Raw genomic sequence first — 18,300 nt, 5'->3', positions numbered from 1 at the left:
TTAAGGATACCTATCCCAACATGATCCTCTCTCTAGCTGATCTTGAAGCTGAGTGGGAGATTTGCCCAGAAGTTCCCTTGACGGTTCTGCTTGTCAAAGATGGGAGCTAATGGCTTTGCAGTGGTACCAGCTGGCTCCCTCAGCTCCCCTGGACTCACGGGGATTGGTTCCATGGACATGTGTGTCCAAGCAGCTTCAATACTGCTCCTCTAGTGTGGGTAATTCCTCATTCTCATCAACCTCCCTAGTGAGGGCTCAGGGACAAGGCAAAGCAAGTCTTACCCCTAAGAGTGAGGCAGAGGTGACCTCTGCCTTTTCCATGCCCTTGCCAATAGGTTTCCTTCCCCTCTGAGCTGGAGAGCCTAAGGAAAATGTGTTCTTTTGCTGCTACCATACTTATGAAAAGCTCTTCATGTTTGTCTTCTTAACCCTCAACATTTTCAGTGCCATCTGAGCTTTAGTTTCCCTCATTCCTCTCCTGAATGTTTAGTCAATATCCTTTTATTTTGCATAAGCAGCCACCCCCTCCTTCCACCTTTTCTTGCTTTTCTTTGCAGCTGAGCTTAGGCAAGAGCTCTTGTTTACCCATGCTGGCCCTCTGCCTCGCTCGCCTGACTTCCACACACTGGAACAGACCATTCTTGAACTGATAAAGCAGGAGACTGATAAATCTGCTCTCCAAAGCCAAATCCTGAACAAGCTGAAATCTGTTCTGCTGAAGGCAGTAATTCTATTATGCTGAAGCTGTGCAGTCTTCTAGGATTTGGAACAGAAATTGTACCTTGTGCTACATAACAATTACTCCAAACTCGGAATAAATTCAGTAACTGCCATAGGAAAGAAGCCATTGCAAGCTTTACTTTTACTTAATGTCTTTGCTTGTGACTCAGTGCATGTCTGGGAAATAAAGCTGAAAATTGTAAGGATTGCATGCCCTAATAAATTCTGTTCTAATGTAACACTAATTGTTATTGAACACAGCATAGCTGCACTTGCATTCCCTTCATCTTTTTTCCTCTACTCAGCTCACCTGCACACTTAGGAGGAGGAAGGCTACAGTCTGCACTGTGTACTTCACTTTCTCATCTCTCAGTCTGGAGCCTCTTTTGTCTTCACCATAAAAAGTTTGTGATAAATCCATGAGATGATATCATCTCCCAGTAATTTTTTTTTAATTTTTGAAAATAAAATAAACTATTTGAAATCATCTGGGCAGAGCTGGTGCAGGAATAAGCTGCACACATGAACAGCTGCTCTTCAAGACCAGACCAACAGAAATACTCATTAGAAAGAGCATTTTGAAGAACCTGTCACCTCAGCAGTGTTCCTTTCCAAGAGTTCCAAGGACATTTTCTGGACTTTTGTCTTATTTATGCTTACTTGAAGAAGACAAGTCTGGTTTAAATGGTTTAGAAAAGGAATCCTTAGGACCAAGAGACAACTTACTACTCCTAAATGACATTTAGAAGAGAAAGAAGAAATTGCTCACCTGCAAAAAACTTGATGTTTGGGGATTCCATTTCTCTTCTGGCCTCCCATGCCATGTGTTAAGTATGCTTAAGCACACCTGAAAAAGTGACATTATTAATACCACAGACAAATATGATGACAAAATTGTTCTGCATGGACAGAATGTTGGTATTACATTAATTTTTTTTACAAACTTTTTTACAACAGCATTTTAAAAAACAAATTTGTTTCCTATCACAGAATCAATGAGGTTGGACAAGACCTCAGGGATCATTGAGTCCAATATGTGATGGAACAATACCACGTCAACCAGACCAGGGCACTGAGTGCCAGGGCCACTCTTTGCTTTAAACACCTCCAGGGTTGGTCAGTGACTCCACCACCTTTCCTGAGCAGCCCAATTCCCATGTCTAAACATCCTTTCTGTGGGCAAATTCCTCCTAATGTCCAACCTAAGACTCTCCTAGTACAGCTTAAGACCATGAGACTATTTTGAAAGGAAAACATAAAAATAATGTGGATAACAAGAACAGCATGCTAATAAATAACAAGACAAGGCAGATTGCTTTTCCTCACAGGAAACCTATGGATTCTAGTGGCTCAAAAAAAAAAATTGTGAATATTTTTCAATTCTCTACCTTCTGCTTTAAATACTGTTATAAAACCTGTAATTGTGTGTTTTGAAGACAATCATTCTGCTTAAGCATGTAAAAGGTGGTTTCTGTCTCACATTCTATAAAGAAATTTGAATTATTCCTTAACTTTTGTGACTGATCTGAATGTCAGGGAAGTTTATGGTGTTCTTGAATCTTATTGTGAAATGGAAAAATCCAGGACAGGTAAAACAAAGAGAAAAAATGAACAGAAGAAACTGAGAGGCAAGTATTTTCCAAGATTTAAAACTAGACAAAGAAAAATGGAGAAAAAGTCTCCACTAGGAATTATATTCTGTGTCTACATTAATAGAAAACAAATGGAGAAGAAGAGACAAGGCACTCAGCAAACCTTCAGCTGCAGCTGATATGAAGCATACTCCATTCCCATGGAAAGGGTATTTCAGCTAGCCAAAACAGATTTCTGACTGGTTCATTTAGCAGAAAATGTTGGAAAAGAACATTTTTCTCAGTCAAAAGTACTTGCTTTTTTGGTCCAATCCAACTCATAAAGGCTGGATCTCCAAAAATCTGCAAGACTATTTAGAAAGGAGGTAATTCCCACTTGAAATTGGCAAATCCCTCTTCGTACCGTTCTGAAGACCAGTATTAACCAAAGAGCTTCCTCCTGTACATTGGGAGTGGCTGATCCATAATTTGATCACAAAAGGAAACAACTTTCATCAGTTTCACTTCCTTTTTACATCTAACACAGGATCCCAGCTGACTTACCTTGCCATCATTGTAGAGGTTTGGATTAAATCTCACACTGTGGCCTCCAGTTGTTTCCAGATTGACAAGTGGAGGGGAATTTGGATAGTCTTGTGGGAAATACACATCAAATTCAAAGCAACCATTTGCGTACGGGGTGTCTGCAGGACCAGTAATGAGAACCTACCAGTGTTAAAAAGAGAGAAAGAAAAAAAAAATTTAAAATACTCACCCTTGTATCTATCACACAGTTGAGATTTTTTAAGTTATATGAAGCATTTTATTTCCACCTGCTGTGTAGAAGGAATTATTATCAGACCTCATAATCACACACAGACAGTTGGTCTCCTCATTCTGATACTGTGGGTAAGCAAAGCCCTCTGTGAACACTCATTTCTCCAGATCCCAAATGGAAAGCAAGACAGAAGGTGCTGAAAACTCTTTCCTATTGGATGCTATTAACAGAATGTTTTTTCCAAAATACAGGTCCAGAGGCACTCTGTGTACTTCTCCATACCTACTGCCTGCAACTTCAATGGTTACATGCGAAGATATGTTTGGACCATAATGGAGCAACAGCACTAAACTTTTCCCTTTGGAATAGCTGAAAAAAGAATGAATCCTGTTCTGTGAAGACTCCTTGGCCAACAGAGCACTCCTGGGGCAGATGGGCTCTCTCTGTCCCTGCCAAGCTGCTGAGAAATCAGACTCAGACTCAAATACTACCACTCACATTCATGTCTGGACAGCAATTTAAGTGGATGTGAAATATTTCTGGTTTTCCCTAAGATTTCAGGCACCTTCCTGAAGACTTCTCTGCCAAGCTGAAGAGAGAACTAAACCCAGCTTTGCTTCCTTACCTTCATTATGTCGAGCCTCTCCTCGTCACAGCGCACGAAGACGCTGGACGAGGAGGAGAGTGGCAGGGAGGTCGACAGAGTCACGGCCTCCTGTGCCAGACGCCGGGCCCTGGCCGCGCTGTTGGCGTCGCTCGCGTTCTTCACCTGAGACATGTAGTGGTAGTTTACTTTAAATACCAGTTTGCCATCGTCGTCTTCGGAAACCATTTCAAATGTATCTGGAAGAGAAGAAAATTTTCATGTGTCAGGAAAGGAGGGAAGTTTGTAGGGGATTAGTCTTGGATAAAGATTATGAGCATTAAAATTAAAAAAAGGAAAATTTAATTTGCATCACAGTAACTCAGAAAACACTTTTTTTTTTTTTCCCCCATTAACAGTGATCACAGAAACCAAAGCATTGACAGTGCTGGGCTGAAAGAATTTCTGCAGCTAATGTACAAACTCTCATATGCAACTTGTCAAATATACACCACTCCCAATCTGGAAAGCTACCAGCTATTCCCAACCAGGAATATGATGATACTGACAAATACATAACAATGCTAATAATGGAACCCTTGTGAAGCTAAGTGCCAGTGGTATTTACTCATGTGCTGGTGGCAATGTTATTGAGGAACCATGAAAAACTGCACTAGAGCTGGTTTTCTTTAATCACTTGCTACACAAAATCTGCAGCACAGCTGCCAGAGGGAAAAGCTCTCACTTCCTACAAACCTTCATAGCTCCTATTCTTGGCATACGCTCCACAAACATTTGTGAGGAAAACCTCTTGCAAATACAACAGCAAAGAAATGTGACTGCAAATGCTGTCACCACAACTCAAAAAATACTCAGTGAGAATGTTTTTGCAATAGTTTTATAGCTCCTTTTTGGATAAGATACTATTAGTTCTTTATGAATTTTTTTTGGTAACACGTTCCTTTTATGACTAAAGTAAGGACCAATTCCCATCACATTTTCCAAATGCAATACATTGCACTGCTTGAAAAGACACAATTACCTTTATTGCATTTTCATCTAAAAACACATTTTGATTTGAATTATTTTCTATTTTAAAAATAACATATATGAGCTTTATATATAGATATATAAATAAATATATAAAGCTCATAGATGAGCTTTAAAAAAATCAAGCATTTCAATGTAATTTGAGATCATTACTGTAATGAAAATATGAACACCATCACATCACTGAATTCATCTGGTCCCTTGAATTACCTTAATACATGCTTAAAACATTTCTTATTAGTTCAAAGACTGCATGAGTTGGTAAGCTGGAAACACAGATGTACAATTTTCCTCATGAGAAAATTATCAGTGGTCACATATGCAAGACAGTTGGTAATTTTTAAAATAATAAAGGATTCTGTTCAACAGAACACACAGTTCTTCAGTGTCTGCTTTCTAAAACACACGCGTTCACACTTCTCAACCTACCAAACTGGAGTTTCTTCATGACAGCCACATACTTCTCTTCAAGGGATCGTAAAACAGACAAAGGCTTGGGCTTCACAGCAGCCTTTTTGGAGTATTCAGCCATCTTCTTTTCTGTTGTGTAAAATAAAATGTGATTATTTGTAATTAGCTATGTAATTCCAAGAAAAGCACAGCAAGTGTTGCCATTTTATGGTTACACTCTTTCATAGAGACATCTCAAAACTGGGCATCACTTAGGGTATACAAATCTCTTTCTCACTACTGTATATACCATTATCTGAGCAGCTTGGAGTAAATAAAGATCATAATCTCAGCTTAGAAATAAGTCATGACTGCTGCTGCTTCTTTGAATATTCTTTTGTTGTTTCTTTTAATTTATTTTTTTTTAATTTCAAATAGGAAGTATGACATATGCTTGTGTGGATGGCTATTCCCACATGCATTAATGGACTCTCCAAAATCAGGAGCTGATTATACATACCTTTATAAAATGCACTCCCCTGATTCAGCTACTTAATCTTTAGTTTATATTACTAGACAACCAGATGGTCTTTTGAGGTTCAACCCATGTTTCAGATTTTAGTTCTGCATTCATCTACTTCATAGTTAATCCAATTAAGAAGATTTAGTTTCAACAGAAAAGTTTTATTACTAAAGGTCCTGTATGTTGTTTTCTTCCAAGAAAAATAATAATAAAAAAAGGTGCTACATAATTGTGCTGAAAGCTGTTAGGTGTCCTCTAACTTACTTGAATTATTCTGTTTCCTTCATCAAAACACTTATAACTTCAACAAGGTTCCAACCACTTTTGAAAATGCAGTCAGCAGCTGGGGACAGGAGGGAAGTGTTTTGCCTTGCCTTTAAGCTGAGTTATAAGTTATGTAAGTATAAGTAAAGCCATATAAGTAAATGGCTGCACAACAGACAAACAGCAGCAGCACTTATAGGCGTGTGTGTGCTCACCTTGGTTTGCTTGGCGCAGGCTGGTGGTGGCAGCATAAACGATCTCTGCGGTCTTTTGGATGTCTGGCACCAGCAGGGTCAGTCCCTCTGGCTCCTGATCAGAGCTGTCTGGTTTTACTCCTGCTTTAGCCTTGTCTTTTTTAGACCTGCATGGGGCAAAGAAATAGGAAATAACATGAGAGAGTATCTTTCAACCAGACAGACAGTATCCAGTGCATCTGTCAACAGGGAAAAATACCAAAGGTAATGGATTGAGACTAAACCAAGCCTTCTGAAATGGAATGTGTCTCTGTACCTTCAGGTTCGTCACTGAATGAAGCAACCAGCAGTTCCAACACTGAACATGCTGCCTTGATTTGACAAACAGAGGTACAGCTGGTATGAGCAGTGAAAATAGGAACACAAAGCCAGCAATTGCAGTACAGCAGTTTCTGCTTCAACATTTCAGGCCTACCCTTCAGGCTGACCTGATGTCTGCACACCTTCACGCAGGATTAGAAAACCTTACAAAATCAATCTAACAAAGATCATGTCATGAATATGCATTTCATCCTTGCAGATCCTTGTGCAAAACTAAGTCCTAAATAGGTGACAAAATGCTCCTTCCTGTTACACAATACACTAGCAATTACTGAAAATACACTAATGATAAAACTCTAGGAAATCTCCAGTAAAAATTCACAGCATGTAGATGAACATCAACCCAGGCACCACAGGACTGTGGGTCAAATACAAATTTTGTCTCTGCAGTTCTCTTCTGGGCTACAGAAATGTAGAGCTTTTATTTCAGTAAGGAGTTTAATGTAACATAATTTTAAGAGCCTTAAAATATAAAAAGCATCTAGGTTACATTGGATGTTTATGATCTGCAAATCAAAACGTCAATTTAAACATGCACCGCATTTTCAAATAAATGTGCACAACACTGTTGTTTGATAGAAGCTAGCTGCACAGTAATCATACATTTAAATCTTTAGATTGTGACAATGCAGTCCTTACCAGCACAGATAGTCAACTGCTGAAATGAGGACAAGGGTATTTGATACTAATGTAACCTAAATGTGAGTATTTAAAAGCTTCTGTGTTTTGAGAGCTAACATAAATTTAAACTGTCATCCTGCAAAACTTGGAAGATTTCAATGCGAACAGCTCCCAAATTATTTTACAACAATTTCTATTCATTTTTGTTTCAACAGCACTTGTTCGTTTTGATACCCAAACAAGTTCAACAGCCAAGATGAAGTGGTTTGCTCTTCCTCACTAGCAAACCAAGAAACTATCCACATGAGTAAAGCCAGCAATTTAATGTTTTGATATAGCAAATATATTTTACCAACTAAAACCTTTCTGTGTTTTAATCTAGACTGAAATTGTGCATAATGAATGACTCTCTAAACTATTCAGCAGAGGTGATTACAGTAGTAGTGAATATGGTCTCTGAACTGTACCTAATCAAATGAGAATATCCCTAGAGAGCATTAATAACAAAACACATTACTGTAGCACGGTCCATTTTCCCTGTTCCAGATTTAATCCAAAAGGATGTTAGCCCATGGCAGACTTCAAGCTATTCTGAGCTTTCAGATACTCAAAGTTAGGAGGAATTGGAGGCATCACAGCCAGCCCCAGGTTGCATTTGAAGAACATTGTATGACAAAAAAGCAGCAGCTGCATCTCTCATTCATACTTTCCAATCCTTATTATTGCATTTTTCCTTGTGGAAAACTGGGCCAATATTTTTAAAATAACATACTAAGCACCTTCAGCAATACATATTCAAACCTACTAAACCTCAGTGATAACCTGTTTTAACATCATGCACATGCTAGCAGCTACCAGTCCCTAGAAAGGTATACAGATTTAGATCTGCCTGCTATTGATGCAGAAGCCTTAAGCTATTTGCTACAAAACCCTTGGAGAAATTCTGGCTGAAGTAAAATGTCAGTGGGCATTATGCAAGAGAAAGATGTGTGAAAAGCAATAAACATGTGCTTAGTGAAGGTACTAAAAGTATAATTAATTCTTATAAATCCATTTTCAAAACAGTGCTCTTGTGGCTCTTCTGTTGTCCACTTGCTTTTACAATTTGGAACACTTGTTTGGTTTTCCTCCTTCTATTTGGTCTTAGAATCAAAAAAATCAAGGTGTTGGCCTCATTAAGCAAAATGCTTCACCACATGCTTAAAAACTCCTACAAACATAGTGAGTTACTGACAGCAACTACCTCAGCAGACAAGAAATATATATTAATTGAAGCAGCAGGGAAAGGAGACATTTACTCAAATGCAAAGTACCAATTATATTATTTCCTCTTGTTCTCCCTGCTGTGCAAAACAGTTACACTTCAGCCCTTTTGAACTGTATTCTCCCAACATCTCATGTGCCACCACAAAGAAAGGGAAAGGAGATTCTGTCCACTGCAATCATGAGCACAACAGAAAACCCCTGCCCTGCCTCTCCTCACAAGAGACTTTTAAAATCCTATGTTTGCAGAACAACTCTACTCTGACAGCTACATTGTCCAGCTGCCTAACTTCTGAGTCAGGCCACACCTGTGGAAGAGCAGTTTAGCAAGCAAAATGAAGGAATAAATCTGACTCAGCTATACCTCTGCCCCATCCAAGTCTCATTTTTTGACCTTGACTCGGCCTAATCATGGATTTCAGCCAGATTCCTAGGGAGGGTAAGATAGCTGGTACACAAATTTCCAAAATTAGACATACTGCCTTATCAACATCTAGCTTCCTCACACAAGTGTTCCTTGTATATTCTAATGGTTAGTTAGGATAAAAGTAAGGCTTTTTCCCCACTTTTGGGGAACAAACCAACTGATATTGCCATAGCATACAAGACTTCTATGAATGATGAAATCCAGTTTTTTCTTCCCCCATTTTGTCTTCCTACCTTTATTTGATTCAAAAGAACACTAACTTAGTATGATCCATCCTGTACAGTTTGTGAGATCACAGAATCACACAATGGTGTGGGAAGGAAGAGACCTTAAAGATCATCTCATTCCAACCCCCGGCCACAGGAGCGATACCTTAAACTGGACCACATTGCTCAGAGCCCCATTCAGCCTGGCCTTGAACACCTCCAGGGATGGGGCATCCACAGCTTCTCTGGGTAACCTGTTCCAGTGCCACACAACCCTGAGAGCAAAGAATTTTTTCCTAATATCTAATCTAAACCTACTCTTTCATTTGAAGCCATTCCCCATGTCTTTGTAAAAAGTCCTTCTCCAGCTCTCCTGTAAACATCTGCTTCATTATTTTATTGTCTACTTTAGCATTATTGACAAATGTTGGAGAAATTTAACAGCATTTTACAGTTTCTCAGTTTATTTACAATCAACATATGGAAAATCAAGTAATTCCCTAGACTCTAGATGGGAAAATCTGTCCATGGTTCCCCAGCCATATGTACTCTCACACTGATGATAATTTTTAAAGCTCACAGAGTTTTGTGATCTGAGATAGAAATGAACATCCCCACAGACATGAACTATTATACTTAATTTTCTATTTCTTTGACATTAGAAGACCACAGCAGCCCTTTCTGAAAACATATCCTTAAAACATGTTTATGCCTTTGGCTATTAAATCATGCAATTTAAAAAGAACAGGTGGACTATAAGACAAAAATCTTGTACAAAACAGCTGTGGAGCAGATGGAGGTGTGAATATGGTCTCTGTACCCATCTCCCTCATATAACAAAACATCCTGGTCTGAAACATCTAAAAGCCTATTTTGTTCCCTAAACTGTATTCTTATAAAAGGGCTGAGACAAAAATGTTATTCAAAGCCCAGGAAAAAGTTCAAAGGGTTTTCACATATCACCAATGCACTGGGCAATCTTAGAGCACACAAAGTGAGGGTCACTGTCAGAGTCACTGTGAGGGTCCCAGTCCCTCAGGAAGGTCAGAGGCCTCCATGAGCCTGCTGCAGCCTTGTGGCTGCTCTATGGACCCCACAAAATAACTCCTTGGTCAGATTCAATCTTGGATTCCTCCAGTGCCAGAATTACAGCTCTATTGAAGATGATAATCCATAAAGTATATCTCAGTGTGACCTGAAACACACGGTATTGCTTTGTGCACACATGAGAAAAGCAACCTGACGACTACTCTGCCATTTGTGAGCAGGTATAATGTGGGCAAAGCCCACTATTAACTGAGAAAATTCCAATCCCCCTTCTTGCTGCCATCTCCAGTGCTGCAGTCCTGCCTGGATTCCTTCTCTCTCCAAGCTGGCTGATACATGAGTGATCCAGAGTCACCAGTAGGGCCCCAGCTTGAGAGAAGCAGTTGCTGGGAACTTTACAGCTCTCTCAATGCTCTGTGAAGGAGGAGACAAAATACCAAAAGTGAAATCATAAAGCCAGTAAGATGCTTCAGTTCTTTCCTTGTATTCTATCAGCCTGCATAGAGATTTCTGCATGCAGATAACTAGCAGTTTAACAAACTCCTGAGCTTTAATGCAGGAAAAACCTTTATCTAAATGTTATGACTTCCAGAGTGGAGGAGGAGCCAAATATAAAATTCAGACACAGAAACTTTCCCATACAGTTTTTCAGCCACTGAAGGAAAAGCAGAGAAAATGTCAACCCATATTTAAAGGGATGACAGTCACTAATATATTTGCTAGAAAAGACAGCAGTGTACATGCTAGTAATTTAAGCCATTAATTTAGCTTGTGCTAGAGATGACAGCCTTCTCTTTATGCTGTGTTAAATGTATAATGAATTATACACTCCCAAGGCAACTTTAATTTTCAAAGTCAATACTAATACTTACTCACCTGTGCCTGGTACTTGCAGGTGAATGTGGTGATACAGAATGATACCCTTATCAAAGCATTCCCAGAGTACAGCCAATGATGCACTCAGCCCCTGTGCCCCACAGGGACAGTGCTTACAGCACAGGGCTGCTTAGTCTTTGGCTGGGACTCATTGTCTTGGGATAAAACCACCCTGGGTTTGCAACCACAGCCCTCATGGACTCCACATTTACTCCTTCCAGTAATTCACACTTGCTCAAACAAATCTCCTGAAATCAGGCAAAACAGGCAAGGGGCTGTGATTTGGCAAATGACCACTGGTGAAAGCTGGTAACCTCCTCCCAGACGGCTCCACCTACCCCACCTTGGGGCTTGAAGCACTATTTACATTCCAAAGTATTCCAAATCAGAGGCTGCAGGACTGCTCCCTGCAGACAACCATCAACTCAAAATGTGAGTTTCAACATGCAGCAGAAGGAACTGATAATTGTTTTTTAAAGAAAGATAATTTAAAACAAATTAGGCCTTGATTCTTGGGGCCCAGTTCTAAAGATTTTTTTTTTTTGTTTGAAAAATGCACTCTTTTCACATAAAAGTTCTCCAAAATAGCAGTGAAGACAATGAAAAGCCATGGCAGAGATAATACCTCAAGCCCACCTGGTTGTATTCCAGCATCCCCATGAAGCATAGTTAGGAATTTTAGGGGTAAGCTTGCTAGACAGCACATCACACGAATGAGCCACCATCTCATTTTGCCAGAACAACCATTTGCCACGAAGCTCAGCCAGCAGATGTTGGCTCCAATGAACCTGCTTTGCCACACATCAGCAGCTCCCTGCAGCAAAGGGCTCAGCCAGCACAGCAAGCTCCTGTCTCAAACCCATCTCTCATGGTAACTCATTACATCAGCCTGACTGCTCTCCAATCACTGATGGCTTTGACTTCCTAGCACCCAAACAGCCATGAGAAATCATCTCATGCCTAAATGTCTTCTCCATTGTTCAGAAATTTCCCAGTTTTCTAACAGAATACTGTGGCCTTTGAAAGTAAAGGAAATTCAATGCTAACTGAAGTCCAAAACCAAGTCCCCTTCAATTCTGGAACAAAGTGGACGCTCCCAGCCCAACACAGAGATGACATTTGGCAGACATGCAAGTCTGCTGCTCAGAGGATGTGATGTTCTGCCTTTGAAACTAGAACTCATGATTTTGGGTTGTTATTCTGCCAATTTGATCTGAAAGGAACAGCAGATTGTCCTATTTAAGAAATTCATGCCAATACTTGCTTATATTTCTGGCACACCTTCAACTAAAACGCTGAGAATTCAAGACTTCCACCCCAGTGGCTCCAGGCTGTTCAGGCTGTTGATGTTTTCATCCTTGTCTATGCACTGCTTCAAACACAAACTGCACTATGCTTAAACCACCCAGTAAAATACAGGTTTTCCTTTTGTGCTGGGATAACACAGTAATGCAAGAAAATTGTACAGATAACCCACAAAGAATGAACCACAGAACTCCTATCAAATCCATCTAATATTTTGACTCTAGAATGCTTCTTTGCTTCCAGATCCTACGCTGGCACTGAAGAACTACTCCTACTGTGTTTACTTCAGGACATAGAAAAGTGCTTATGAACAGTAGGTGCACACCACTCTCACAGAGAGACTTTTTAGGCTTCACCCTGGGGAAGTGAGATGAGAAGAAACAGGTTTCCATGGCCATTATATGCCAGGCTAATGGATGACCAGATGAACAAAGAAAAAACAGTCAGCAATTCTGATGGAGAATCACATACACAGGTATCAGAAATGGATTACACAAAAGCCAAGTTTCTTTCCTATTTTAAGAAGATTACATACACTATGAGATACATAGATAATATTGCCAGCAGGCACAAGCTGACTTTTTTAGGTGGGTATCCAACATAAAGAACTGGCTTTTGTCCTTCCCAGTTCTGTTTCTTTTGCATTACACTAGCAAAAAAAAATATCCCACTACAGGTACCTTACATGCTTGATAAGCAAGACTTGCAATATCAGTCAAGAAGGATTGGAGAAATTGATGGGTAAAGTCCAGTTCATCAGGAGCTACTAGAAAGAGTTCCCAATAATGAGATTCCTTCCTGAAAAGTCTCTTGGGTAATGGTTGGGTAAATATTCTGAGTTAATAGTGGGAGAAAGAACATTCTCCACACGCCTTTTCCTGACATTTTATTTACCTTCTTTTATTTACCTTTCCTCCATTTTATTTACCTTCTTCCTATGAAGTTTCAGCATTTGCTTAGGGGCAGCACTAAATTTTGCAGAGAAATACAAGTTATTATTTATTAAGAAGCTGTTTTTAAATTGGAAGCAAGTAAACAGAATCAAGAAACCAACTGGAAACAGAAAATTATTAAAATAAATAAATGAAAATTTATATTGCAACATTGATAATTACTAATGAAATGACAAGAGTATGCAAATCTACCAGGTTATGTCTGTCATACCAAAACCATTCCCTGTAAATAGTACAGTAAACCAGACAGATGCATACAAATACAAATCTAGATCAAACAGATGGTATATTCTCACTCTGGATGGCAACATCCATTCAGAGAAATATACAGAATTTAATCTCCTTTCGCTTCTATATCAATAATAAGTAAAAGCTTGTCCTGTTCCAGCCAGAACAGGGTTGATTTTTTGCAGTATCCAGGAGAGGGCACAGCCAGGACCCAGAGGTAATGTGCCCCCACCTCAGACCATTGCTGGGGCAGGGGAAAGGGATTCTCTTCTGGGAAGGGGTTCCTTCTGGTCAAGAAAGAATGGTGGAGGGAGCAGTTGGGTGGTGCCAGTGCCACACTGGAGGGAGCAGCTGGATAATGCCTGCTCCCAGCTGGAGGGAGAGGTCAGGGTGGTGTAGCTGAAGTTGGGTTGAGCTCCATGATGAGCATTTCTGCGTGTCAATCACTCTTTTTTTGGTACACTTTTGTTAATAATATTGTTGCTGTTTGTTCTCTTATCTCGTTGCTGCTTCCAGTAAATAGTTCTTATCTCAACCATATTTTTACCTTTACCTCCAATTTTTACCTTTTGCCTCCAATTCTCCCCTCCAGTCCACCACAGGGGGAGGGGAAGGCAGGAGCCAGCAAGAGGCAGCACGGTTTGGAGTGTCTCAGTGGGAGCACTAAACTGGGGAGTACCACTCCTAAAGCACAACCACACAGTACAGTTTAAATGAAGGGCAGGGCTGACACAAGTGCTTACCTCAGTCTGTTGGTGTAGGTATCCACACAGGTCTTCATTTTAGCCAACAAGGTCCCAACAGAAGCCTGGGACTCCAACTGCTCTTCCTCCTCTTCGCTGCTTTCTCCTGACAGAGGAAGCAGCAACGGCACCATGGATGTGCAAGAGGCAATGGCACGGAGCAGCTCCAGCAGAGCTCGGTACAGGGGAACGTGGCGAGCCATATCCAAAACTGCAAGAGACAAGCAGTTTACCAAAATTACTAACACTGCAGACCCTCTCACTCCTAGTGTGGATGTTTCAAACAGAAAAGCTACATTTTAGTAATTATTAAAATATTAATGAAATGTAATGATAAAATCCAGTATTTTGTAATCGTCATTTTTAATTTGTGTTGTAATGGACCTGAAAGAAAATTACAAGATACCTGGAAAACAAAGGTTAACAAAAGACACAAGAGGACAAAAGTGCTAACAAGGTAAGGAACAGGATTACCACATGCCATATTAATTTTACTAATTTCTAGTACCTTAACATACAGTCCTGGCTCAAATTGTATGCTAACAGTAACAGTAAACAAAAATCTCTGGAGGAAAAATTGCAACCTATGGCATAGCAGAATAACATCTGCTGAATCTAAGAGCATAAGCATGTATAAAGACTTTCACATCACTTTATTTACAGTCATCTTCTCCTTTGGGAAAATTTCTCTGCATTATTGCAAAAATATTTATGGTTCTTGAATGAATGAAGTTATCTACTAAGTAGAAGTCCAGTTTTGCTTCTTTTCATGAAGAAAGGATTGTTTTAGAAACCATTATGTATCTTGCAGAGAATGCAAATTTTATCTGCATATATGTAAACCACAAAACAGCAAAGATGAGTAAGAACATATATTAGGCAAGCAAACCTCACTGTCTTAGTGCTTTTCAGTGTGATATATAAGTGTTACAGAAGAAACTGTGGGTAGAATATAGATATCAGCTCCTCTGATTAGGGAAGACAGGCAGAGATACACAATTCTAATGGATTCCCTAGCACCACATTGTTTATTTTTCTTCTCCACTTGTTTGCACAAATATGCAATGGATGTCATTTCAACTGACTTTGTATCATTAATAGAAATCCTGAAAATGTAGCAATAGGCAGATACTTTAACACAGCTGCTTCCTCTGCCCCTAGGACATGCTATTTTTAACCTAACTGCAGAAAATATTTGCTCCAGTTTAAAGTATTCACAAATGACTGAGTTTATGATAAAATAAATTTATTCTTTTTCCAGCAAAAAACGCCAGACAACAAAAAGCCCCTGACAACTTGCATTAGAACAGAACAAAGCACAGAAGAACTCTTTAATGTTTCATTTAGCACATCTCATCCTCCAAGCTAAAGCAGATCACAGACTTTCAACTCCTGTCACCAAACCCTTAGCTCTAAATACAGCAGGATGGGACAGTATAAATAGCCAAGCTAAATTCAACAAGCCAGTTTATGCAGGTTTAAGGCTGGATTTATCTCTGCCAGGACTTCTTTGATCAATAGCTTGCTATTTGTCTTTTGAATCTATTACAATGGTACAAACTCTTAACTGGGTGAAGTGCTATTGAATAGGCAGAAAATTTACCAAAACAAAATATTAATCTGCCAGGCCTGGTGTCATGGCTCTAAAAATAACCCATGTCAAAATAATCCATATATCTAAAGCAAACTGAATTTAAACACTGACGTTAAGAAAACCAGTTTTAATTACCTGCTAATTCTTACCTTTACATATATATTTATATATATATATGCCTCCATTTTTTATGCTCAGTTACTAGTGAAGAATTATTGCCCACAAAAAAACCCCACAATATGTAAAAATAAACACATATGGATCTGATGATGTGTGGATTTAAAAAAAAAAAACCCAAAACCACACACACACATAAAAAAAAACAAAGAAAAAAAGAAAAGGAGGGTAGTGAAAAAAGGGCAAGCATAAAATACATCCTACCATAGCCCTGGCCAGAAACCACCTCCCACCTGTAGTGCTAAAGACCAAGTGGCTACTCAATTTAATCAATAGCTGTTTATTATGAGGATGGTGAGTGAGGGAGAGATGTGACCTCTTAGATAACCACAGCATTTCACTCTGGAAACCTTTTATTTATTTATCTTAACCATGAAATTTTCATGAGACCAGAATACATAATTCCAAATCCTTCAATGCTGGCTTGCCCTTTCCTTTGCTAAATGGATAGTTAAGTTCAAAATTACCATCATGAAGGGAACTGAACCGACATAACTTTCAAGTGGGAATGTTTTCCAAAGAGATGGGAGAGATTCCTGGTTTTAGCAGATCCAACTCACTTGCACTGCTTTGCCATAATTCCCATGTGAAACAAATGAAATGCATTCACTTGGCTTCAATTTAAACAACCTTTTAGGGAACAACTACTAATTTCTTTTACCTTAATGCCAGACTCTGTGAAACTCAATTTTTGGTACCATTATGTGTTTTATCCTATTCTTCTCCTTTATTATATTTACTAAGAATTGTGACTCATGTAAGTGTATTTTTCTGCCCAAAATGCCTCAACTCCCTTCCATCCCCAATCTAAAGCCCCAAAATGTTCATCAAGACTGGATACCTAGATAAGTATCAAAAAAACTTGCTGGAAAGAACTCAGAATTGTCAAATTACTGTTTGTTATCTTTATCTGGCAGTTCACCTACTCCTTGTGCCTGCTGTCAGTTGAAAGAATGACAAACTGATTACAGTGTATGCTCAGAGCAGATACAGCTCTGCTTTCTGAAAGAGGTGAAGAAGACTTGAGCAGTTTGTTGAGCTCTAGGTAATTTTTAAGACACTATGTTTAAGCCACTAGGACAACAGGATACTCTTTTGTACATTACACCCCTGGCCCAGATCTACTCTTAGCTAACCTGTCCACCTCTTTCTGGTGTGACAGCTGCAGCTACAGATGTCCCAACAGCAATTTTCTGGACTGAGAGAGGTTTAACACATCCAAGTAGAACTTCAGTTCAGGCTGTGCCACTTAAACTCCATCACCGTCCTTGCTGCTTTTAGTGTTTGCAGCACATTTAGTCAGGATTTCCGAATTAAGATTTTTCCTTCAGATATCATTATGTATTTCAGAAATATAAATTACACAGTTTTAAATTAAAAAAAAGTTTTGATCCTGTAACAAGGTCCTTTAAGGAAACTGAATTGAAATACTACAAACATGAATTAAAACATGAATACAAACCTGCAAGTTAAAATGTCTATCTCCATCAAATAAAAGCAAAGGAACTTTTGGACTACTGTCCTCCCATACAGGTATCTGGCCAATTAAGATGCCAACAATCTGGATTTCAAGCAAATATATACTTCAGTGAAGAACATGTGTTAAAAGTAAACCACTGTATTCTTCAAAGTATGCCCTCCCTTGGGAACACATCCAGCTTTTTTGTCTGACTCAATTGAGCAATGAAGGTGTATCATAACACTTTACCTGAATTAAATATGATAGCTTTCCTTATAGGAAAAAAAAATCCAACACACCATGAAATAGAAACAGATACTTCTGCTTATACCAGACCTATAATTTGAATACTATTAGGACATATTTAATAGGTCCAAATCTTTTTATATGGGTACTTCAGTTGTGTAAGAAGGCTCTAACAGTGTTTGATTTATATGGACATGCATGTAAGCACACCAAACTGCAAATACACAGCATTCCTAAGAATGAAAATGGGAGATTAACATTCTTGGCTTTATAAAATTGACAGATGGATATTTATCCATGAGTGTCTGTTATCCCAAGGACAAAACAGTTACTAGATAATGAGAGATACCTTTTACCCAGAGCTCCATTTGGGGCTCTCAGTCTCCCACACTGAGTACACTCAGAGTGTCCTGGCTGTCAGGCTCCCACCAGCTGTGCTGTCACATCTGTCCATTTTTGTGCTGTTGGAGCTCCCTGATTCTGTGGGTCAGTGAAGGGCTGAGGAATGTTCAGCTCCCAGCACCACAGAAGCTCCCCCTTGTTGACTCTCAAACAGAACTGCTGCCCCAGAGAGCCCACCTGAACTCCTGCTGGGTTTCCTGAGCACTTCTTCAAATGATTACTCCGTGACACATACTTACACTAAAAAGAAAAGATTAAATTATTTAATTTCTATACTCAAGGCAGGGATTTGCACTCAG

At 39.3% G+C, this 18,300-nt stretch overlaps 1 protein-coding gene across 2 annotated transcripts in view; it reads right to left on the bottom strand.

Moving 5' to 3' along the window:
• The window catches only part of BIRC6 (baculoviral IAP repeat containing 6), a 177,765-nt gene that overhangs the window by 10,174 nt on the left and 149,291 nt on the right, over positions 1 to 18,300 (bottom strand). For both annotated transcript variants that reach the window (XM_054280068.1, XM_054280069.1), the window contains exons 66-71: positions 14,124 to 14,334; positions 6,095 to 6,240; positions 5,132 to 5,242; positions 3,695 to 3,912; positions 2,856 to 3,017; positions 1,490 to 1,567 (exon numbers count right to left, since the gene is read on the bottom strand). In XM_054280068.1, coding sequence (XP_054136043.1) covers positions 1,490 to 1,567; positions 2,856 to 3,017; positions 3,695 to 3,912; positions 5,132 to 5,242; positions 6,095 to 6,240; positions 14,124 to 14,334 — 926 coding nt within the window. The remainder of the gene's footprint in view (positions 1 to 1,489; positions 1,568 to 2,855; positions 3,018 to 3,694; positions 3,913 to 5,131; positions 5,243 to 6,094; positions 6,241 to 14,123; positions 14,335 to 18,300) is intronic.

The sequence above is a fragment of the Melozone crissalis genome, unplaced genomic scaffold, assembly GCF_028551555.1.
Source record: "Melozone crissalis strain CALT ecotype California unplaced genomic scaffold, PUWL_Pcris_2 ptg000027l_1, whole genome shotgun sequence".
NCBI lineage: Eukaryota > Metazoa > Chordata > Aves > Passeriformes > Passerellidae > Melozone > Melozone crissalis.
Note: the sequence above shows the minus strand (reverse complement) of the source record. Positions and strands in the feature narration are given on the sequence as shown.